Source organism: Oryctolagus cuniculus, chromosome 1 (genome assembly GCF_964237555.1).
Source record: "Oryctolagus cuniculus chromosome 1, mOryCun1.1, whole genome shotgun sequence".
In the NCBI taxonomy this organism is placed as follows: Eukaryota; Metazoa; Chordata; class Mammalia; order Lagomorpha; family Leporidae; genus Oryctolagus; species Oryctolagus cuniculus.
In genome coordinates this window covers 159,645,176-159,670,585 of record NC_091432.1, presented here as the reverse complement: position 1 = coordinate 159,670,585, position 25,410 = coordinate 159,645,176, and the positions used below count along the sequence as shown (strand labels likewise).

General features: G+C 40.0%; 1 protein-coding gene across 20 annotated transcripts in view; it reads right to left on the bottom strand.

Annotated features, from left to right (window-relative positions):
- TRPM3 (transient receptor potential cation channel subfamily M member 3) overlaps positions 1-25,410 on the bottom strand; it is a 1,025,749-nt gene that overhangs the window by 241,886 nt on the left and 758,453 nt on the right. For all 20 annotated transcript variants that reach the window (XM_070050833.1, XM_070050835.1, XM_051858588.2 and 17 more), the window contains one exon: positions 13,899-14,073. In XM_070050833.1, coding sequence (XP_069906934.1) covers positions 13,899-14,073 — 175 coding nt within the window. The remainder of the gene's footprint in view (positions 1-13,898; positions 14,074-25,410) is intronic.

Genomic DNA, 25,410 nt, shown 5'->3' with positions numbered 1-25,410 from the left:
TAATTACCTGTAATAGCAGAGTTTGGTTCCTAGAAGTAGAAACTAGAAAATGCACTTAGAATTCAATGGGACTCTAAGAGCTAATCTGAGGTTAATTAATGGCTTTCCAAGAGCAGAGCCCTTCCCGTGACCCCCATTGATGCTCTCTATTAGTTTCTTCAGAGTTGAGAAAAGTTTACTTACATAAGTAAAATTACTAACAATATCACAATTAGGTAGTTGAAAGACATAATTTTCCATGAAATCCAATTCTCTGAGAAAAACAAAATTTTATTATTTGCTTGAAGCCAAAGCAAGTTACTAAATGTTATATTAAAGGGATCAAGAGCTATGTGTCTTGCCTGAGGTCACAGAGAATGGCATTTTCTCCTCACACCTCCTCCTTTTCATAAAAGCTACCACTTCCTCCCAAATGCCATGACCCTGGAACCACAAGTAATGGCATGATTCTTCCCAGAGAGGCAAGACAGGATCATAAACAAACACATCATGGCCACCAGGACCAGGCTGTCTGTATTCAAGCTTTTGGTTTCAGACTGTAATCTTGTGTACATTATCTAGTGTTGATATCATATTTTTGTATATGTAAAATGGGAATTATAGTAGTACTTGTTTAATAGATGTTAAATGGATGTGAATGTTAAATGAGTAAGCTCCTTATAGGGCTTGGGAAAGTGCCTGACCTACAGCAAGCCCTGTGTAAGCATTTACCATTATTTACACGCAGTCCTACAATGCTCTTGAGGTGAGAGTTACTGTTGTATTCCTTCATGATAAGTGACCAGGGCCTGTGCGCTCTGCAAAGCTTTCTTCCAGTATTAACAACACACCCACTGAACCCAGTGGTACAGGGGGAGAAGTAACTTTCCTGCTCCAACAAGGTTAGAGACCAGTGTCTCGTTTTTGTATGTTTTATGTTTGGGAAATGGAGATACTTAACAAATTTTGGAGCTGAATTACAGTAGAGCCTTACAAATACTTCATGCAAATATCTGATTAGTCATTCATTCATTCGATAAACAAGATTGATGCCTACTGTATGCCAGGCATTATGTTGCAGGTAAAGAGATGAATAAGTCTGTTCTAGCCTCAAGGAGTTTATAGGATTATATTCCTTATATGCTGGCAATCTATCAACAGGTAACACCCCAAAACTTCACCATGTAAAACAGTGTTAATATACTGTGTGGATGATTTGTGGGTTAGAAATTCAGGCAGGACACTGCGTGATGACTTGGTGATTGGAGTGGTTGGAATGGCTGAAAAAGGTTTGAAAATGGCTGTTGTCGGCTGCCTCAGACACATTAATAGCAATCTGATTGTAAGTGGAGAAGCTAAGGCTTGAATCAGTCACTCTGATATGGAATGTGGGTGTTGAAAGCAATAGCTTAACTGACTATACCACAACACCTGCTCCACAGTTTTTTTCTTTAAATTCTATTTTGAGAGGCTGGTGCTGTGGCACAGTGGGTTAACGCCCTGGCCTGAAGTACCAGCATCCCATATGGGTGCTGGTTCTAGTCCCCAGCGGTTCCACTTCCAATCCAGCACTATGCTACAGCCTGAGAAAGCAGTGGAAGATGGCCCAAGTCCATGGGCCACTGCACCTGTTTGGGATACCAGGAGGAGGCTCCTGGCTCCTGGCTTCAGATTGGTGCAGCTCCAGCCATTACAGCCAAATGGGGAGTGAACCAGCGGATGGTTCACTCTCTTTCCCTCTCTCTCTCTCTGCCTCTCCTATTTTGATGAAATTGTTGAAGTACTTTCATCTTCCTGTAATTATGTTGCATAGAAATTATTTACATGTTTGTCCTCTTCTAGATGATGTACTTCTTGAAATAGTGATTGAATTTTCATTCTGCTTTTGCTTTGAGTTCTAGATGATTCAGTGTTGGCTCTAAAAGGTGTTTGTGGGTTGAGTGAATGAGTAGTTGCCTGCTTTGTGATTGGTGACCAGGGGTCCTGCCCAGGCCCCTTGAGTCTTAGGCTGGATGGACTTCCAGCCTATTTCGGAGAATGGAAGAAGTGGGTAGGATTTATCCTCCAATTAATGTCCTTGATACTTTTTTTCATTAGATTCATTTCTAAGAAATATTCTTGATCTCCACCTATCTCCTTTAAACTCACAAGGTTTTGAGGAATGACTTGGACACCCAACTCAAAGGCTTGTATTTGGTCCTATTTCTGGATATTACTTTACCCTCCCTCCTTTGAATTGTTTTGTAGCTCTTGTCAGGAACCTATGTGTTCATTATGTCTCCCATAATTCTTAGGGCAATGTCTTACCCATGAAAGCACTCAATAACTGTTAGACTATTTTAAGAACTTCAGTGATATTGAGATAATTTCTCTTATACAAATCTTACTGGTTTTGACAACTGGAAATCATTATGTCACCTAGAAACCAAATACATTTTTTTCCTCAACTAATTCCATGTCATAAGTGGAAGGGGTCAGGTCAATTTCACAATCTGCTCTAGAAAATGGAATGACATTTAAGGGTACTTCAATAACTTCATGGATAAATGGAATTAAAATATATATTTATTTTGGTGCAAAAGTTTTTGAAATCCATGTACAGAAGAGATATTGAAAAAGTTCATAGAAAATACTTATCAATCAACTGCATGGATTTGAAAATTTTCACACCAAGAAAAGTTATTTAATTGCATTTTCTATGAATATTTTGAAGTACCCTTGGAATTAATTAAGCCCTGATTTAGTGCTTTTGGTAAGAATACAACTGATACACAGCCTTCAGTTGGAATACAGCTCTTCCTTACTAGAGAAGGATTTAAGACAGGTTATTCAGGCTTGGAAAGCCTTCATCACTTTGTTAACTGGGGGTAGTATATATAATTGTGGGGAAAATGTACCATATAGAAGGTACTTAGCACTGTTCCTGACACGTAGAAATTGAGCAACTGATACATCTTTTCATTAAGTACTCCAGGGAATATTCATATCTGCAGGGAATCCCAGTGATGCCCAGCTCAGAGCTGAAGCAGGGTAACTGACAGGCAAATTGTCTGGAGGAGACTATGCTCGTGGAGAAGAGACAGACTGTAGTACAGCTATAAAGGTTGGATAAAACAGGTCTGTGAATGGGATGGAAAAAATCCAATAAGTCAGGATAGCAATGGGGAGAGCCCACAATCTCTTGGATCCTTATTTATCAAGGTCATGCAGAAACCAATCAACTGGTGATGCAAAGATGCCCTGGAACCATTACTCTTAGATAATTTTATGTCATCTTAAACAAGCATTAGGATTAGAACTCATATTTTTAGATTAGAACTCATTGACTGTCATCTTCCCCGGAAGCTTAGACATAGAGATTTCTGAGGAATGTATATTACAGGGAGGGCACTAATATATGAAATTTCTGCAGAGGGATTTAATTTTGGGATAAGGAAATGATAGGGCTTCTGAGCAGCCATTTATGGATGCAGACTCTGAGGCCTGAAGCAATGAACTGACTGAAGATTGCCTAATTGACAAGCATCAGAATTGGGCTTAAAGCACAAGAGAATCGGGAGAGAAGAATCACTAACAATGAGTTACATCAGCCTAATAATATAGGCTCCACTTAGTGTACTAGAGTCAAGTGAGTGAGTTGCTGTTTGAATGACTGGAGACAAGTGGATGTTTTCTTTTATACCTGAGATGAGACGTTCTGTACTTTATACATGGGAAGACTCAACATTTCACAGACCCATAATTTTCCAGAATTACTTTGCTACACTATCAAATGCCCAAGTTCCCCTTATTAATCAAAAGGTAAATAAATATTTTGCTCAACAATTAGAAGCCCTAAGAGCAACTCTTAGGATAAGTGATGATTTATGTTAAATTCACACTTAACTAATTGATGTTGATGTTTTTCAGAAAATGGTAATTAGAACGTTTGGAAAGATTGACTGGACATGTAACAATGACTGAAAGATGGGCTGGGCTGGTTAGGAGATTATTTTGCCCAGTCATTTATTGAAGTTCAACTCTAGGTACGAACAGTGTCTCTCATCCAAGGTCTGTGAGAAAGAGTAGCTCTGCCCTTGTTTTTTGTCTAGCCTAGGAAAGATGTTTACCTGGGCCTTTCCTAAGGGTTCATCTAGCAATGTAAGTAGTTAGAAGGACCTTAGAGAAAGTGCCCATAATGGGGCACACACATTGATGATCCAATCAGTTGTCTGACAAATTTATCACTATCCATAGGGTGATCATATCTTATATTTTTTCTTTTATTTTAAAAATACCCAATCTAGAATTCTGAGCTAGCTATAGTAAAACAGAGGGCACAGATACACATATTAAAGGAAACAGAAGATGGGCGGTGAGTTGAGGTTGTGAGAGAGGCAAAAGAGGCATTTAGTACCTCTTCTGAGATAAGCTCCATACCATGAATTCGACATCTGGCACATTATATGAAAGATTAGGAAAACACTGGCCAGACTGTAAGCTTTGGGATTGTATGGGCTGTATGTTACAAGGTGTATTCTCTTCTTCCCTCAGTCCTAATATGCTTTACACACACACACAAAAAAACTTTTTTACCATCCCCTTGTCTTTCCTGCATAGCCTCTCACTCTCACAAATTATTATACTATATGTGTATCACCCACCAAACCCTGCTGAAATATGAGCTCCATAAGTTTTGTCTAAATGTGTTCTGTTAGGTTTTCATCAGTGTCTAGAACAGTGTTGAGAACATAGTAGATCAAAAAAAATTTGTGGAATGAACACATAATGTTGGTTGGCGGGAAGAGTATAATCAAAAATATAAAGATTGAAGCGAGCATTGTGGTGCAGTTGGTTATTAACAAGGTTATTGGGATTTCCATATCCTATATATCAGAGTGCCAGTTTCAGTCCCAGCTACTCTGCTTCTGATCTCATTTTCTGCTATTACATCCTGGGAGGCAGCAGATAATAGCTCAAGTGCTTGGCCCCTGCCACCCATGTGGGAGCTTTGGATGGAGTTCTGGACTCTTGTCTTGGATCTGACTTGGCTTGGGCTGTTGTTGTAGGCATTTGAAGAATGAAGTAGCAGATGAACGATATCTTTTTTCCTCTGCCTTTCTCAGGAGTGGGGAACCTTTTCATCTAGATACTTATAACAACATTCTCAGGCAATCCTAAATTATTACCTTAAAAATTAGCCTGAATAGATTAACTGAATTTTGAGTCAAACCTGTAGTTGCCTTGCAGGGCCAGATCAAATGATTTTGCTGGCCTTACATGGCCTGCAGGCCAGATATTCCCCACCTCTGATAGACGGAGATAAGTATTTACAAATATGAAGGTAGAAATGTCAGAGATCTTCATTCATGGAATGTGTGTATTATGAAAAACTATCGATGAGTTTCAAAAAATGTTTTGCACCAAAATAAATTTATCTTTTAATTACAGGCTTCCAGGAATTGTTTGAAGCCCTCTTGTAACATGGAAATGTATCAGACATTCAAGCATGCCCAATGTGTTGGAAACCAATTGAGGACATTCAGTTATGGCTAATTGAATTCTAATGAGCTAGAATTAAATAAAAATTCAATTCCCTAATCACACTAGCCACAGTGAAGGTGCTCTGGGCTTATCCAATATGGACAGCAGAGAAACAGAACATTTCTATTATCACAGAACATTCTATTGGACAGCACCACTCTTGGGGATGACAGAGCGGCAAACTGTCTGCCTTAGGCAGAGACTCCTGAGACATTCAGGTGAGAAATTCTAAACAGTGTTGATGGTGTCCATGCAGTTTCTCCTCATTCCTTTGCCTTTGGTTATGAATGTGCCGCTGAGTAGAAGGTGAAGCATTGCCAAAGAACACAGGGACTGCCACATGGTCAGGCAGCCTTGCTGCTGCCAAAAGTGTAAGTAAAGCACATGGTCAGGTTCATTCCAAATGGCATCCCAGCAGGGGGCACCATCCATAGCTGGGCCAGAGAGGTGGTCACGATGTTCATTCTATTAAGTCCTGTGGAAAAGAATCAGGGCTGGGCTGAGACATGCGCAATCTCTAGGCAGGCTAAAACACAGGCAACTTTCACTGGACGTGTTTGAGATGCCGGCTCAGCGTTTGCGCAGGGGAGAAGGTAACTAGCACATGGAAGGGGAGAGAGAAGATGCAGGCTAGGTGCAGCCCCCTGTGTTGTCTGAAATAACTCCGCTCTGGAGAACGCAAGAGAAACCTGTGGCAGGCACTGGGTCTCTTCTGCGTGGAAGGCAAAATGGCAAAGCTGACACGAGCCCTGGCTCTAGCACCAATTTGCCTGGGCAAATCAGTTTCTAGTCCTGAGATGTCTAGCAGATTTCCTGACCTTTCTGTCCTTAATTTCCTCATTTATAAAATGAGGATGATAATCATTACACCTCATAAAGTTAATGAAATAATGTATATGTCAAGACCCTGCAGGTAGAAGCCTTACAACATCCTAATTTCAATTCATCAAGCATGGCTTTGGGGAGAGGGTCAGGGGTGTTGGGAAAGAAAATTACAAATATAGATTCTCACCTAAATATAATTTGTCAAGATAATCCTAACCACATATCTTTCTCTGTGATGTTGAGAAAAATAAATTTTCTCTACTTTTGTTATATGTGGTATGATGGATGAGTTCCTAGTTTTAAAAAAAATTCTCATGCATTATGTGTAGGCAATTGCTCAGCTGACTTGTCCCAAAAGTAACCTCCAGTGAAGACCTCCTTGCCCTTCATCTCCTATGCATCATTCTGTGTGGAAATGCTGATATCATCTGATAATTGAAACACTGATGTGCTTTACAGTGTTGATCTTTTTAATGGACCACTTCCTTTGTTCTCAGCATCTTTAGGCAACTAGGATTTTTTTCCCATTTGGTTCATAATTTATTGTATTACTTGATGATTGCCTGGTAGTCTTATACATATGGGAGTATCTATAAGATGTTTGGCTTCATTCCAGTTTAAGAGTAGACACACGGGGCATGTTGATTGTAAATTCCCTTTGTTGCCTCAGTAGACATTGTTAATCTATCACAGCACCTTTTTCTCTTAGATGTGGTCTTGACACCATTCTTTTTGTATTTCAGGAAGCCGCCACCAACTGATTAGAGTCGACACTCAAGATGAAAACTTTGTTCATTCCTACACTGGAGACAAAATCTCAAATATACTATTGCTTGGCAAGAACTATGGAGATTATAGGATTAAATATCTCCATATTTTGGGTCTGTCTCCAAGGTGCTAAACGTGGCTTTTATGGGTAGAGACTGAGGAATAGATTTTTACAGCTTACTCAAGAGCTTTAGGGATTTCTGCTTATGGATGGACACTAACTTTGCATTGAATATTCCCAGAAAATATAAATATGTGCATCAACTCTAGGACAGTTGCCCAACAATTAGGATAATAAAAGGTTTTAATGAAAATGAATGGAGACTTTTATAGACAATAGTAATTGTGAGTTGAGTTAATGCTACAATCTTTCTTTAAAGCATTTTTAGTGTTTCTCTGGTTGAAGAGGATTATAGCAGACGGTCACTGCTGAACAGCTTTCATCATTCCTGTGGTTTATGATCAACACCAGAGAATTGCATAAGGAATGTGGAAAAAAATCCATTAACATCCCAAGCATTATTTATTAATAATACAACTGGGTGGGACGTTAAACCACTAAAATTCTAGCATCTACAGATTCCAATATTGGCCAGGTTGATTCAGAATTCATTTTGTAAAGGCAAGAAATTAAATACTAGAGCATTTTATTATCTGTGCCTCACTCAGATGGATTTTTAAGTATATTTGTAGATTTTAAAGCCCTCACTACATCTTTTCATGAGAGAGAGTCTAGGTTTGTAGACTTGTAAGAAAAAATCAGTAGCAATGAAGTGGGTAAAGAAAGGTATTTGCCCATTTCACATAAGGCAGAGATGCCTGTGGAGGCACAGTGTGCTTGGAAAATGGTAGGGAGAACAGTTCTGTCGATTGGAGGGTGAATGGGAAGTTCATTGGTTGAGATGGCTCTGGAGAGGCAAGGCTAGAATGCAGGATCTTGAGTTCATGCAAAAGAATGGGATTTGAAGTGAATTTTACAGAGAAGCTCATGAAACTGAGGAGGGCCCTGTTGATGCCTCATAACTGCCTTGGTGGATGTGGGCCAAGAAGAGAGAGGCCCTAGGAAAGTTACCCTTTGAGAATGGTCCCTCAACCAGCAGAATCCGAATCTCCTGGTAGTCTTTTGACAAGCAAAAAACCCATCTCCAGTGAGGTTTATTGAATTTGAAAATCTGAGGGTGGAACTCAGAAAATTGTACATTTTAGTTGTTTTTGCTTTCCTCTTTTTTTTTTTTATTTAAATGTATTTGGAGCATGTATTATGGCTCAGCGGGTTAACCTGGCACTTGGAATGCCCACATCCCCAATTGCAATGGTAGTTTGAGTCCTGGTTACTTTGCTTCTGATTCAGATTCCTGCTAATGTATCTGGGGAGGCAGCAGATGATGTCTCAAGGCTCAAATGCTTTGGCATCAGCTGCCCATGTGGGAGACCAGATAGAGTTCCTGACTCCTGGCTGTTGTAGGCACTTGGGGAGGGAGTGAGCCAGCAGATGGAAAATATTTCTCTCCCTCTCCACCCCCCTTTCTCCCCCCCCCCTTCTCTCTCTCTCCCTCCCTCCCCCTCCCCCTCTCCCTCTTAGGGACATTCAGTTCACTCATTGCCTTTGCAAATTATGTTCTCTCCAGTTCTAAGTATATAATGAATTAAAAAAACTGGAAGGTGAGAAAAGCACAGGTTTGAAAGTGAAACAGTGCTGGTTGATTGTGATTCTTTTAGCTATTAGGGAGGCACATTGAAGCATTCCGTTCCACTTACTACCGAGTTCACCACTGAAAAGTTTCAACCTCCCACTTGCCCAGTGCATTGATTTTCACTTTCTAAAGCCCCTGACCTCTTTCTCAAATGGAATCTCAGGTCAAAGTGCAATATATAAAATAGAGAATATTCAGAGTTACTCTCTAGATAAAAATACTAACAGATAAATCTACCTGTCTTGTCAAAAACAGTATTTTCATGGTGTAACTAGGTCTTTAGGGTAGAAGTTTCCACTCTTCCAGATGTGGTGATTTGTGTTAGAGACACTTTTCACATCAACTGGCTTCCAAACCCAAACTTTGACAGGAGGGTGAAAGGTGCTTATGGTGACGTGGAGACTTGTGAGGAGAATGCCTGCTATGCACAGACACTGAAGAAGTTGTTTTGGAAAACATGAGAGAAGTATAAGGAGAAATATAATTTTGACAAATTTTAGGATTTTCTGAAAGTGTGGCAGGGTTTTGGTTTCGAATAAAATTCTGGGCCCTACCCCTCGGGGCATCAAAATCAGGATATTTAGGGGAATCTGTATTTCTTCAGGCACTCCAGGTGATTGTCAAGCAGGCTGCTGATAACCACATGCTTATTTTGAATATTTTCTATAACACAAGTAGCCAAGAGTTAGCTAAGGAAGTCTCAGAGGAAAGTAATCAGTGGATACCTTTGAAATCTTCTTTGGCTTCGCAGGGAGTTCTAAAATTTGTGGACAATGGTTTTCTTAAAAGGAGTTCTCTGTTTAACAAATTATCCCCCTATGTTTTTTCTTTCTGATGTTTTCTCTTCATGTTCAAAGACATGCAGTAAAAAGGAGCTTGGAGTTAGGCAATTCTAAAGCCAATTTAATCTATGTAGGGAACTGACTTGGCTAATTTAGATCAATAAAGATCTTCTTTTATGTAGTACTTTCTTCCTTGAACTCTATCTAGATCCCTGTTTAAAGTCAATGCTCCATCCTTCCTATGTTGACACAGAATTGGGGTCAGGAGGAGTCCAATAGCAAACCGTGACATGACATGAAAGTGTTTTATTTTGCACTTTCTTAATTAAATGGAGCTACACTGGTCTGGTGGAGCTTGGATACAATAACACAGATCTATGTAACTTTACACACACACACACACACACACACCACTAGGCAAAAGTTGCAATAATATTCTCTCCGTAGAACTTTCTCTAGCTACTCCAACTTATATCTCTTTCTGGCTTCTCTAATCTAAGTAATGGTCATCTAATGAAAATTATTCATTTTTATGTTAGTTCAAGTAAGATAATGAGAGTTACACTTTTTCATACTATTTATGGTGCCTAAAGCAAGCAATAAAAAAAACTCATAGTTGATTTGAAAAATCATGTTATCAGTCCTAGCTTTGTCTTTACTTTAGTTTTAAAGTATGTGTGTATTTATTAATTTATCTGGATTTGAATATATATATTTCATTTAATAATACATGTGATAATGTACAAAAGATACTTGGACTTTGTTCCTGTTTGCTGGCACATGTCTCCTAAAATCCTTCAAAGTGCTGAGTGTCTTTATATGTTTGTGAATTGACTGATGGATGGTAGCTTAAGCTTTGGGGCTTGGTGGCCAGAAAGACCAAAGTAGGATTAGAGAATTGGGACCCAGCACCATCCCCCAACTTCCTGGGAGAATGAGAATCCAAGGTTAAGTTGCTCACTAATGGTCAATGACTTAATCATGCCAGTGTAATGAATGCTTTGTTAAAAACTCAACAGGTCAAGGCTAAGAGAACTTCTGGGGAGTGAATACATGGAGGTTCCTAGAGGGTGGCACCCAGAGAGGGCATGTAAGCTTAAGCCCCTTCCCACATACCCTGCCCTGTGCATTTCTTCATCTGTATCCTGTGTGAAAGCCTTTATATTAAATCAATAAATGTGTTTCCCTGAGTGCTGTGAGCTGCTCTAGCAAATGCACTGAATCTGAATAGGGTGTTGTGGGAACCCCAGTTGATAGCTGATTGGTCAGAAGCACAAGTAAATCAAATTGGAACTTGAGGATATTATCTGAAAGAGGGGGCAATTTTGGTGACTTTAACCTGTGAAGCTGACACTGTGTCTAGGTAGACAGAATCAGCACTGAATTGAATTAGGGCACCCAGCTGATACTACTACAGAACTGGTTGCTTGCTTGGGGTGTGGAAAAACTGTACGTTTGGTCAGAGAAATATGCATTGGTGTGTGCGAGTGTAGACAATAATGAGTTTGGCTTTTTTCATCTCGTTAGACACACACACACCCCGCTACCATGCCATCTGACTGAATTTGACCCCATTATCAACTGCATTCAATCTTATTCAAATAGATTGTTTTTTATGTGCTGAGTTAGGTAAGAGAAGATCTGATAGTTTCTCCTCCATCATGCAGAAGTGAAACTGTTGGATTATATTGCCATTTTGTGGATAATTAACACATACTGTTCCATTGAAAGGATTCTTGTGAGGATGCCTACTCAAGTGTTAAATCCTCTATGGTTTCAGAAAACTTAGTGCCTTAACCAGGACACATGTGACCCTCCTGTTATTTACGTTCCTGCCATGTTTTAATCTCCCTTAGAAAGTCTTTGGCAAGTTAAAAGCCAGGAGCCAAGAACTCAATCCTGGTCTTCCACATAGTTGGTGGGAACTCGATTAGTTTAGCCATCACTACTACATACCAGAGTTTGCATTAGCAAGAAGCTGGAGTCCAGAATCAGAGTTGGGTACCAAACCCTACTCCAGTGTGGAATTTGGGCATGTTAACCAGCATCTAAACAGCTAGGCTAAATGACCAATCTGTAGAAATGCTTTTTCAGAACTAATCTATAATTGACAAATTCAGATTAAATCAATGCTTGTATCATACACAATGTTGTTTTTAAGACAGTAAATAATTATATACACAGAGCACTGCAATCTATGCTAAAAATTAGCATGTCACTTGTGGATTTTGTAAAAATGAAACAAATCCATATGCATTGTATGCTATATACTTGAACAATGTGTTTGTATATTGTAAATTTTCCCTAAAGTTTCATTCCACATTAAAAAAAACACACATTCTACATTATCTGTGGAGATAGTGATAAGCATAATTGAGATTCCCTGATAATAACATACGTTCACTATAGAAATTATATTGTCTCTCCCATGAACTCATTTAACAGAACAGTTAAATCACTAGACAGATTTTACTTTTCATTTTTTCTTTTCTACACACTGTTGATGAAGCTGGGAAATAATAACTGGTCAAAAGGTAGACTGCAGGAAGAAGACAAAAGAATAGAGAAACAGGCAATACACAGATGAGAAATATCTTCAAGAAAATGAGAATTTACTAGAATCCCAACTTCTGTATTTCTATTTTATTTTAAGCATTTAAGTGAAATGTCTTCATATTAATGTCTAATAATTGTCTAGAGACAGAAGTGTAGAGATTCAAGTTGGTAAATTAACATGAACAAATTGGAGTAAGAACTGATCTGTGCTACTTTTATGTATTAACATGTCAATATAAAATTAATCGGTATCGCTTCTCGGCCTTTTGGTTAAGATCAAGTGTAAAATTAATTGGTAAGCAAAATGACTTGTCTATAACCCTAAATTGTGAAGTATTGATGGGTTATGTGTGTGTGTTTGTGTGTGTTTCTTTTTTTTTTCAACAATCTTGCAAGGAGAAAATAAAAACTGCATGGTATTACTGTCCTTTGGTATAAATGGAGCAATATTTGCCATCAAAGTAGAAAGTATTAGTAATTCAATTAAAATTTTCAGTAGTAAATTCCATCTTTGAGCTAATAAAAATTAGTTTTTATTGTATTTTATTTTTGTGTATGTATCAAAGCTTTAACTAGGTTTAACGTGACTGTTGAGGTTTGGTGCTATATTCAGCTGGAGCCCCTGTGCATTGCATTATTTTTCATTTCACAGCCTAAGTTTCATGTGGTAACCAAGTGAGCCTGCTGTTTTAATGGGTCACTTGGCATTCTGGGCCATTGACAAAGATAAGGCCTGGGATGGGGAGAGAAGAGATGGTGTTGAGTTGCTGCTTTACAACTATGGAGACTCAGAGATCAAAGAGGGAGTGTCCTGCTGTAAGTGTATTGTAATGACAAGCTTGTCTCTTTACTGGACTTACTGTAGCTTCTCCAGGGTGGCAATCACGTGTTATTCTTCTGTTTGTCTCTCTGTTCAGCACTATGCATGGTACCTGGTAGACCTCACTGTGTATTTATATAGGCATGGATAAAAGACCACGTCTCCTTTGGGGTTTCTTTCTTCCACTGTTTTCATGTGTTTGGAGAGTTAATTAAGGCGTTCTTTAATTGAAAACTTGAAAGGCTCCCCTAAGTTCTCTTCCTTAAGCTCATTCACAGCTATTTATTGAGTGGGAACTCAGCTTATAGGGGAAGACTGCACAGAAGAATCCTCCTTGGGGGTGGAAGCCCTGGGCTCTTGAAGGAAGCATTAGGAGCCCAAGGGGCCAAGGACAGAGTATGAGGCGTTCAGGAGAAGTTCACAGAGGTCCAGAGTGGTTACCATTGAGAGGTCCATCTGGAGGGACACAGCAGCACAGACCCCAGAGGCTTTTGTCACTCTAGGCCAGGCTGATGTCTGGAGGTTAAATCTGGAAGCTGCTCATCCGGCTTTTCCTAGGTTATTAACCTGCACTATGTGTCCTAGATTAGCTGTGCTTCAGGAGTTCAAATTCAGTTTCTGTCTCTATGTGGAGAGGAAGGGAGATGGAGAAATGCAGAGGAAAGAAACCACCTCCTATGGCCTCTTTTCTCTCATCCCCTTTATTGTTAGTGTGGTCTAGGAAAGCGTCTGTGAGATGTCCCACTTCCTAGGACATCAGAACATGTTCCTCTGTCCCTCCCCACCACCGTCCCATAACAGACAACCTTTAGACAGCTTGCTGATTGCTGGTTTTGATGTGCGGGCTTGCTGAGCTCCTCCAAACATAATAAACGAATCCCCCTCTTTTCCAAGCTTGCAGTGAACAGTCTGTACACAATGGTCTACCGTGAGCCCTGGCAAATTACCTACCCGCCTTCTTCTGAATATTTATGCCCAAATGCCAGGATGTCAGATGCCCGTCCACTCCCATCACAGACAACAACCGGCACGGGAGGGGTGTCTCGAAGGTACTCCAAAACAATCGAAATCACATTGGGTCCTCCTTCCACAATGAGTGCCACCACTGGAACGCCTTGACCGATTCCTGCATTAAAAAAGGAAAAGAAAAGGAAAAAAAGGGAAAAGAACACAAAGCCAGCAAACCAAAGAAACAAAAAGAGAAACAAAAAGCACAAACTAAAATTACTGAGCACAGGGGAGGTAGCAAGATATGAAGGGATAAAATATTGCATGAAAATGTACAGGAAACGCTTCTGTAGAATTTTCCCACCAGAGAGTCTATTTGATTTTGCCCTCTGCCCGAGATAAAGCATCAGTTTCCTTTCTTTGCAGGGCTGCCCTTAGGGTGAGCAGCAAGAGAGAATTGATCAACAGAGAAAATACTGGGCCAGCAGCCAAAAGATTGGAAACTCAACATGATCGTAAGCAAGTGGTTCAGTTCCTATAGGAAACATGGGAAGTTAAAAATTGCCCCTTCCTGAAGTTATCACAGTGGTGAGAAAATGCCTACATGACTCTTTTTGTTAAACTATCAGAATCAGCTGGGGGTTATTCTAAGTTGTTGACTCAACTACTGAATGAATTATGTGTCTATCTTTTCCAACCATAGATGGTCAACTTGAACTGATTCTTAACAACCTAAGCACCATCACAGATTACCCCAGAGATACGGCATGTGCCATTGTCCTGTCCTTACCCTGAGCAAAGTGTTAGGTACACAATGGGTGCTCAGTTCATGTCTGCTGAATTAATGGGGTTTGCAGATCCTTCTGACAGTATTTAAGCTATTCATGCTGAACTGTAAGGCACTGTGTTTTCAGGTGAAAATTGCTGTACTGTCAGTGCTGCATGTATGGTTCAACTTAACACGTTGAAGGGAAGTATTAAAATTGAATGTCTATGAGAGGCCTGATGAGAAATTTATTTCCCAATGACACTTGCAGTAGCATCCGTGTTCCCTGAATCACTTCCTTTTGCTCTGTTTGCAATCACATGGTACTTTCTCTCCTCGGCTCCTCACAATGGTTAGGGAATTAAGTAACACTATAAAATTGAGATGGTTTTTATAGGGCACACCAAACAGTTATCTTAAAGAAGTGATAAAAATTCTGTGTCACTCCTATAAATGTGAGCTAAAAAAAGACAAAAATCCTTGGTAGTCTGACTTCTCTCCTTTACCCTTTTGCTTTGGTTTTATTGCTTCCCAATAACAAACAGTAGTTTGGGGTTTGTTTTCTTGCTCTTAGTAAGAGATTATATTTGACTTATGTGACCTGTTTTACTTCTAAAACAGAAGTATTTAAGTCTCCCAGGGCCTGATCTTTTCTATGTCAGTGCTTCTCATGGTTTAATTTTCATCACAACAGGAATGGCCCAAAATGCCAATGACACAAAAATGGGTGTTCTTTTAAATCTGCATTTAAAATGTTCAGAAAATGATTATTGACTGAGGCAAGATGGCAAGATTTGTTTTTTGTTGTCCCCAGAGGAAACTAGAGAGAGCAGTGACCTGATGTCCCCTTCTCTGAAGAAGGCAGTTCCTGAGAATCAGTCCTTCAAGTTCAGTGCTAAAAACTGGGTGGAGCAGACATCACCCTTTTCTGTTTTGATTTTTGAATATATCTATGCTTCCAAATTCTCTATTCTCTTCACTGATGAGACATAGAAAATTTGTAACAGATAATAAAAGCCTTTGTAGCCTAAATTAATTTAAATATCTTAGTTATAATAGATAGAAAATCAGACCGTGCCTAAAATAGTATTAATGTAAATAAGATATGGTAATGCTAAGGTTTCCTGTTGTGAGAACCCCACAGGCAGCACACACATATACATACACACACACCACATTGCCTTTGTTCCTGGGAAAGGAAAATTAGATAGAACAATTAGTAATGACCCAAAGCAGTGGTTCTTAGCTAATGTTTTGGAGGTGAAAACCTTAGGGTAATTTTGTGTATTTGGTGAAAGCTGGTGACCCTTTGTTTAGAAAAGTAGGGGCACAAAAGGAAAGACTTAAAATGTATCTATGCAATTTCAAGGAATTCATGGCTTCTTGAAGCCTACCTATGAATGCCTTGCTCCTGGACCCTTATAAAACCCCACCCTCAGTGAAGCACATGGATACATCTGCAAAGAGCATAAGATTGTGTTAATTTGTGAACCTCACTGAGGGCTTGGAAACGTGTGTGAAGATGGTTCTCCACCAAAACTCCACACACAGAGGAATTATAGCAATCAAAGTTGCTCAGATACTTCAATGGGCTGCACTCTGCAGGTGAAGCACACTGTAGACTCCCCACCCCCATCCTTGCATTCCTCTCTCTTACCCTTCTTTCTATTGTGTTCTACTCACACTTTATTTTCTAAACTATTTTCGACATGTGCTATCTTGAAAATCTCTAGAAAAATTTGACAGATTTCCAATTAGAATCTGTAGGCTATGACTTCACAGTTATGAAACAGATTTTTTGAAATACCAAAAATGGTACATTTTTATTAGCAACATAAAGGGTTTTGGGAATCCACAGAATAAGCAACAGGGCTGGATTTACAGGGCTCACTGCCATTTTCTTTATGCCTACAAAAAAATTCATTTGAACAGTCTCATATGTTTATGTCTTATTCAGCTAAATTCTGGTCAGTTTCCAAAAAAAGTGTTATTTAGATTTACATTTGAAAAACAGAATTTCTGTTATTCAGGAGAAAAATTCATTTTATTTAGGTCCCTCAGGGATCTTTTTGTGAATATTTGCTCTTTCAGTTTTGGGGAAAAGTAGGTTAATTCTGTAGTGATTGCAATCGTCTTTCATTTTCTATAATCTCCAAAGGCTTGCAGTCGTTCTTAGAAACTTCCTTTAGATTTTAATTTTAGAGCAATACGGAGTTGCTTTAAGCAGGACCAGCAAAATGCTTGCCACATTCTTCAGCTTTTGCAGTTTAGGGACAGGAAGCGTTATTGCCTACAAAAATGTGAGTTAGGGTGCTAGATTTAGCAGCTGCATTGTTGACCTACAGCTTCTAATTATATATTGAACTCTAATTCTTTGTATAAGGTAACCTTAAACTTTTGTCACATTTTGTTCTGTCTTATAATACAGCCTGGGTTCCTACTGCAGAAAAAAAAGTAAGTTGGCTTAAACCAAGACTGGGTTGGGCATTGTGAGGAAGACAAGTGGCAGGAATAGGTGGTCTTGAAAATTCCAAACTATCTTTATGATTATTATGCTTAACAACAATTATCTCTCTCTTTCTGTTGACATAAAAACAGAATCAGTGAATTCAAGTGCTTGAGTTGTCATGTACTTCTGAAGACATTTTGTGTATTGTGGTGAGATGCCTGGATAACTGAGTTTTTTGATTAAACTAAATAAGCTCTTTAGATCAAATATGGTAATCTTGACATAAAAATGCTTCCAGGCCTAAGGGATCATTTATTTGCTATCAGAAAATAGTTCACAATAACACAGAGATAGAGCATGGACATTGTTCTTTACTTTCATCTTTATAGTCCTAGGCAACAATTCATGTCTACTACAGTTTTGGTCACTGAGAGCTGACTTCTTGAAGCTCTTGAACAATTGGAGACTAGGCCAGTCAGTGGGGGGTAGACACTGCTGTTTATCAGCTGGAGCCATCCAGCAAGAACATGAGCACAGCTGACTGGTCTGATCAGTGCTGGGATTGTGCGGCTCTGGAGGACTTTAGTTTGTGTGCAGGATGAGTGTGTTTCAGCTTACACATGCTGTGAGAACTTATCAATACACTTTATGTTGGGCAGTTTTAAATTTGCCTCATCACTTCCTCCACCACTTCTTACGGGGATGACCTGGTTTTGGCCTCAGTGATTGATTCCGTCAGTGGAAACATGGTCACTGATGACATGTAATGTGGCTGTAACGGCTCAGGAACCCAAAGACATACTTTTCAAACGGAACAGACCTGAGGGAGAGTAGCAATTGCTGTAGTACAGTCAAGTTGTCTCATTTAAATGGGCATCAATTTATTGCCTACTTGATCACAGTGCCTGAGGTTTGAACAGTACCACTGCTTTTACAAATAGTTTTAGAATTGGGTACTTGGTGGCTTTAACTATTTAGTCCCTCTCTTCCATGGTCTGGAAAGTGTGAGATAGATTAATGAAAACTACATAAAGCTGGCAATAAGTTGTGTCTGACGACATTCAAAAATATTCATATTAAGCTTCTTACAATTAGGAATATTCCCAGTTGTGACATTGAATATTTGGGTATAACTATGGAAATACTATACAGAAAGAGAATATTTTAACATGCTACGTTTTTGCAAAAGGAAATTCTTTGTACTTAGGAGCCGAGTGAGCTCAAGGAAATAGTTAGGGATGACAGAAGGAAAAAAATGCACCTTAGTGTAACTGCTATGTCTCTGAGGTCTTCTATGGATACATGTGTTATGGCTTTTGCCTTGGTATTTTGGAGGTAGGCTACATTATGTATTCAAACAACATAACTATCACTGGGGTGTGTCTGGCCTTACTTGGAAGTGGATAGTAAATGCAAATATGTTTTAGTAAGTCTTAATGATATGCCCAATTGTGAATGAATGCCAAACCTGATTCTAACCAATCCCGTGTACCATTATTGCTGTACATTTTTGCCACTAGAATTCTGCATCTAAAATAAGTGATTAGAAGAGCATTTGGGCCGGCGCCGCGGCTCACTAGGCTAATCTTCCACCTTGCGGCGCCGGCACACCGGGTTCTAGTCCCGGTCGGGGTGCCGGATTCTGTCCCGGTTGCCCCTCTTCCAGGCCAGCTCTCTGCTGTGGCCCGGGAGTGCAGTGGAGGATGGCCCAAGTGCTTGGGCCCTGCACCCCATGGGAGACCAGGATAAGTACTTGGCTCCTGCCATCGGATCAGCGCGGTGTGCCAGCTGGCCGCAGTGTGCCGGCCGCGGCAGCCATTGGAGGGTGAACCAACGGCAAAGGAAGACCTTTCTCTCTGTCTCTCTCTCTCACTGTCCACTCTGCTTGTCAAACAAAATAAATAAATAAAAATAAAAAAAGAAGAACATTTGGAAATATAAAATATCACACCACCTAGTAAGTGATGAAAACAACATGCAGTGAAAATTACATTTCCACACACAATAAGATGCTTCCCTTCTAGAGACTGTGGGTCTCTGGTGGAGAAGGAATTTCTTGAGAGATGCTTGGTCTTTCCCTGAGTTTGGGATTTCCCAAGATGTATGTTTCCAAGCTGTTTTAGGGTGAGGCAGGAGTAAAAATAACGTGAATTTCTTCAATGCCTTTTCCTCTCTATGGCAACTCCTTGCCTGATAATTAATGAACCACCTTCTCATACATTCTTACATATTTAAGGCTAATACCAATACTCTATTATAAAAATGCTTGTCTATTTTATCTTGGTATGTGAAATCTCAGCAAATTTGGCCAGAGATGTGGAGTTGTCAAGATACTGCACATACAGAGTTTCGGTTAGTAGGAAGACCTCCCTTAGTGCTAACAAGAATTAAAAGCTAATGGCATTTATTATTTTCTATCCTGGAGACAAAGAATGTAAAATCTTTTGAATTGATATGGCAAGCTCTCTTTGCCTTTCTGTTTCCAATCCTGGAAAGATTATCAATTTTATATATTATCAGTGCCTCAGGCATTTTAATAAAATCTTGGAGTAGCCTCTACCCTGGCTGGCTATCATCTGATGCAGTCATCTTGCTTTGCATTTCTGTGTAACAATCAGAGACCAAAGGGCAGAAGCAGGGGAGCAGATGAGTGGATTGAGTGGGAAATCTTGTAAGCCAGTCAAGAGTTCATGGTGGCCCGTGTAATGGAAACATCCTTCCTGCTCCCTCATCCACACTCCCCCATCAGAGAACTGCCCTGAACACAGCACTGAAAGGCAGCTTTACAAGGCTTCTTTCAAATGTGGTTTGTCTGGAGGCCAAGCCTTGATCTGCAGTAGGTTAGCTCTTCCTTCCAGGAATTGGAGTGGAGATGCAGGGCTTGAGGGGGAAGTGCAAGGTAGACTATAGGGTCAGGCGTGTTTGGGGAGTGAAGCCTCCATTGGTGGTGGCACTGATGGGACGATATGAGGGTGAATTGATGATCAAAAAGTCTGTGTGCAGGGAGAAAACAAGAGAACAGAGGGCAGCATGGAGGAGACAGATTACATGGCTGAGTGACAGGGAGGGAAAGGGTGTGTGTGTGGGGGGTGGCAAGAGAGTCTGCATTCTGTAGAGTTTTTATGGATGAATTCTAAAATACAATTGGGTAGTTTTTGTAATACAGGACTACTAATGAGTAAAATAGATTTATTTATAAGTGCTTAAATTTAAATCTCACTTTGTTTTTATATGTTAGAAGTATCATTCTTTTGTTCTATTTTAAAACATTTAAAAACAGAAAAAAAAATTCTTAGTCCACAAGCCTTATGAAAGGAGTATGGGTCAGTTTGCCAGCCCTTCTTACAGACATGTTTCTGTCTCCTTAAGAAAACATCCCCTTTATGGATTTTGAGTGACTTGTTATTAATTGCTACCAAGTATTCCCTTTCTAGCCTCCTCCCCGCTCTCTCCAAGGAAGTGTTTACCTGTCTTTCATTACTCTGAAGGTCCTTGGATGCTCTTTTCTAAGAATGCAAACCCACCAGAGAGTACTTATACACGAGGGTCTTTTGTGCAACAGGCATTTGGGATAGATTTTTTTAGGTGGTGTTATAAAAGGCAATATTCAGATTTTTGTTGGGTGTAGGCCTATTGTCTGTACAGGTGCCAAGTGGGGCTTTATTTTGGAGCACAACTGGTGACCTTGGGAGTGACCTGTTGACTGTGATAAGCTTCTCTGCCCTTCAAGAGAGAAGTCGTCGCCTGTATGAAATTTCAGAATCTTCACCTAACAGTGGAGGGGTTTCAGATCTAGCCTTCCCAGAGGTCTAAGCCCAAGGGCAGAGAGCAGTTGCTCCTCTCTGCATGGCCTTAGTTTCTGGAGAGCAGCACCACCTTCTACATCCCAAAAAGGCTGGGACATTCGCTTGCTCCTTTCGGGCAACGTGGAGCCCACATCTTGGGTGTGGCTTTGACTTGTGTAGGCTGGCCTGGAAGGACTTTGCCCCACATGACTTCTATGCCTGCTCTCTACTCTAGCCTTGATCTGTCTCATTCTTGGATGAGGCTTTTCCTTGTATCCTGGGCTGCCTGGGTGGAACTGAACAGAAGCTGCCACCTCTCTGTGTTCTCAATTTCAGATGCTCTGCTCTGTCGCCGTATCTGGCTTCCTGCTGACTTCCACTTTCCATAATTGACTTGGAGCAGGTGTCACCCTAGCCTATTTCACCTCCCCATTACTGGAAAGCTTCACAGCCTGGTAGATTTCACAAAAGTTATAACATTATCTGGAGCTAGGATAGAAATGTACATCTGTCTGTCTACCTACCTAGATATAGATATAGGTTGAGTGTCACTTATCTGAAATGCTTGGGACCAGAAGTGTTTGGGATTTCAGATATTTTCTGATTTTGCAATATTTGCATGTCTAATGAAATGTCTTAGGGGCAGGACCCAAATCCAAAGACAAAATTCACTTAACGTTTCATATACACCTTATATGTGTATATCCTGAAGGTAATTTTTTATAATTTCAATAATCTTGTACATTAAAGTTTTAAAGTGTGGATTTTACACTTGTGGCATAATGTTTGTTCTCAACATATTTGGTTTTTGGAGGTTTGGATTAGGGATGCTGAACCTGTATATTTAAAATATATTTTGGTATTCTACATGGTATCTAGCACACAGGATAGATCTGTGGTTCATAGGATTGTTTTAAGTGAAAGGTGAGTTACTATTTATTTATAAAGCACTTAAGATAGAGTCTGGCATTTAATAAGAATTATATTGTTAAACAAGCAAACATAAAGAAGCTTATTTGTGTATACTGAGCTTATAAATGAGTAAGCTATATGTATAATTGATTTATAAAGATGAAAGAGAAATGAATGCATTTTATGTTTGATCCATAAGGATGCTCTGACAAATAATTTGAAACAAGCTTTCCTAAAGTTTGAATGCAATTGCATGCAGATCAGTAATACACAGGGAAAGCCAATTTCCTTTATCTTATATCCCACAGGCTAAAACCGCAAGGTTTTGGGTAGGTGATCTTGTGGTGTGTCACTCCCCAAATGCCTCCTCCTTTGTCCTTGAGTAAGCTTGTTAAACCTTTTGAGTTCTGTTGGTTGGAAAGAGATGGAAATTCTAAATTACAAAACCCATTCACCAACTCCAAGTACATTATATGCTCATAAACTGACTTGACTTTTGACTTAATCAATGGAAACAGTTATTCCCTGATGAGCAGTTGGTTGTGATTGAAATATTCTGCTATTAATGTCAATATGTTACCAGGACATCCAAGCAACATTCCCATGAATAATTTCAATAGAAATGTGATGGCCAGTCTCATGGGTCAATAGGCAAATATTGCTTTCATAAAAGGAAAAAGCCAGCATTCTTTTCTTTGGGGCCATTGTCTGAAGGCTGAATGTTTTAATGTAATTGATCTAAGTCTACAAGAAAACTCTTGTCAAACAAAGCTATATTCTTTTTAGTCTCTGCCTTGTTCAAAAACCACATCAAAAGGCTGACCTTGACTTCTCAAATGTAAGGTAATCAGAGCAGTTCTAATTCATTTTACTTTATAATATTTTTGCCCACACTACCTTACAAATGTGCCAGGACCCAAGTCCACAGGCCATTCAGTTTCCTTGGCTTCTTGGCAAAGTTAGTAAGCAGTACATCTGCTGGGGGAATTAGGGATTAAAAAAAACAACTTGGGAAGACCTAACCTGTGCCCCAGGGAAGAGCTGGTGGGGTAGTGGAGGGTGTGGAGCTGGACCTGGGCAGGGGGCTTAATGAGGGAGATGATGCTGGTTATGTTAATCTGGGCTTCCCAAACTGTATTTTAAAACTTTTTTTCTTTATTAAGAGTGACTGCAATTCTTCCCTCTTTCCTCAAATGCAAAGTTCTTTTTGTAAGGAATGCTCTTTTTGATCTTCCCTCTGTGAAATACTTACACTCATCCATCAGTTCCCAGGTTCAAAGACGGAGCTTCCCCTATTTCACAGCCATTAGGTGGGGAGTGGAGGGAGGCTCACCATGGAAATCTGCCTGGTTCTGGGGTGTCATTAAGCTCACTTGGCCAACAGACCTAAAGCCACATCTGCTCACTTGTCCCCTATCAGTACTAGAAATATTTTGGGGTACACCAATTATTTCTTGTACTTTTCAAATGGTTTAGAACTTGAATGAGAAAGAGACCCCCAGCTCAGTCTCCAAAGCTAGTTCCTGAGACCCTTCCTAACTTCCCAAGATTGTATCAATTATTTATGCTAGGGTGGTTCCTATTCTTTATTCTACTTTTTTTTTTTTTTAAATTCTTGCCAGTTATTTTGTTCTACCTTGCTGTAATCAAAGTTTCATCCACTGAATTAGAAACTCCCCTGACAGATAGTCCCCACAACCTCTTACATAACATTCTGGTTCCCATAGTACCTCATACTCAGGAAATAGTTCAAGCAAGTGCTTGTGAAATAAAAGACAAGTAAAATTTACAGTTCTCAGGACTTACACCTTGGGATTAGTTCAGTTGAAGGGACAGGAATAATTGGGCTTGTCATGCCTCAACACTATTGATGTGCCTTGCTGAAAGTGGAGCTGACAGCCCTTCCATGGCCCCATGGTGTCCTTGTACAGGCGTTACCTGTGCTGAGTGACCAGGATCTGTACTCCCTTGTCGTCTTCCCTCTGGGTTACATCTAGAAGACTCCACATTCTTAAAGATTTGAATACACGATTTCAGTTTGTCTGTCCTGCACTTTTAAAAATGTACTTGTTTGAGAGACAGAGAAGGAGTTCTCATCCTCTGTTTCACTCCCCCAAATAACTGCAGTGGCTAGGGCTGGACCAGGGCTAATGCTGGGAGCTGGGAGCTCAATCCAGGCCTCCCATATGAGTGGCAAAAACCCAACTAGTAGAGCCATCACCTGCTGTATCCCAGGGTGTACATTACAGGAAGCTGGACCAGGTACTGAATATAGGCACTCAGATTCAAGATGCAGACAGCTTAAGTGGTGTGTTAACCGTTAGGCCAAATGCCTGCCCCCATCCTGTACTTTCAAATTGAATATTTACTGTCAGGACCTAACAGAGTTGGACTCAACTAGAGAAATAAAATGTCTTGGCCACTGGGAAGAAAGTTGTAAACAAAGGTTTACGTTCTTCCCCTTGCAGGAAGGTTGTTGTGGAAGCTATTACTTCCTCTGGTTGAGAGGAACAGGATCTACATCACTGAAATGGAAACCTAATTCTGTTCCTATGGAGCCGAAAGCTACATTTTAGCATCTAAGGTGCTGGAGGCTAGGGATGACCTTCATTTAACACCAAGATTATTAAAATAACTGATTGCCATTGTCATACGTGAGACAGAGGAAAGAGGTTGATTATTTTGAATCTAGCAATGATGTTTAATACAATTTCTGATGCATAGTTGGGAAAAGTGACAGTTTTATATACTGATTTATATCATAATTTTAAACAAAGAACCATCTGGGCATCTTTCCCAAAAGATAACTTGTCAACTCCAATGTGATCAAATCTTTGTTGTTTCTAAATCCTTAATGAAAAACAGAGGTGACAGTGTTGTGGGAACCTCTTTCTCTGGTTTCATGTTTCCATTTGGAGGGAGCTCCATTAATGTGGCACATCTAACCTCTTGTTTTCTGTTACCCCTCTCCATACAAAGAATTGAACAGCCATATTGGTGGTGGTTATTATTTTTAAAAAATTTATGTTCAAGACAGGGAGTTGACATTCACCAGTTCACTCCTCAAACTTCTGTAATAGCCTGGGCTGGGCCAAGCCAAAGTCATGAACTGGGAACTCATCCCACATAGGTGGCAGGAAGAAAATCATTTGAGTCATTATCTGCTGCCTCCCAGGGCGTGCATCAGCAGGGAATTAGAACTGGGAGTGGAGTTGAGACTCAGATTAGGCACTGTAATACAGGACGTGGGCATCATAATCCATGGTGGTTTGACCTCTATACCAGACACCCACCCCATTGTCTATTTCTTGATGGGATACAGATTACCTCCTGAAAGTCATCCTATGTCAGGGACTGAGTGTCTCTCTTCCTCTTTGCCCAGGGGCCTGGGCCAGTCAGTGAGCCTGGTGAAGGTATCTGTGATAGTCCCGAGTTTCTCCCAAGTGAGCATCTGAGAGCTGAGGTGGGGAGGCAAATCTATTTGACCCCCGTACTAAGTCACTGTCTCCAACAATGTCACCATTAATTTTAAAAAACGATATTTTGATGTCCATCTGCGTGACTCCAGTGTCTAACTCCCAATTTGAATCTTGCTCAGTAAAG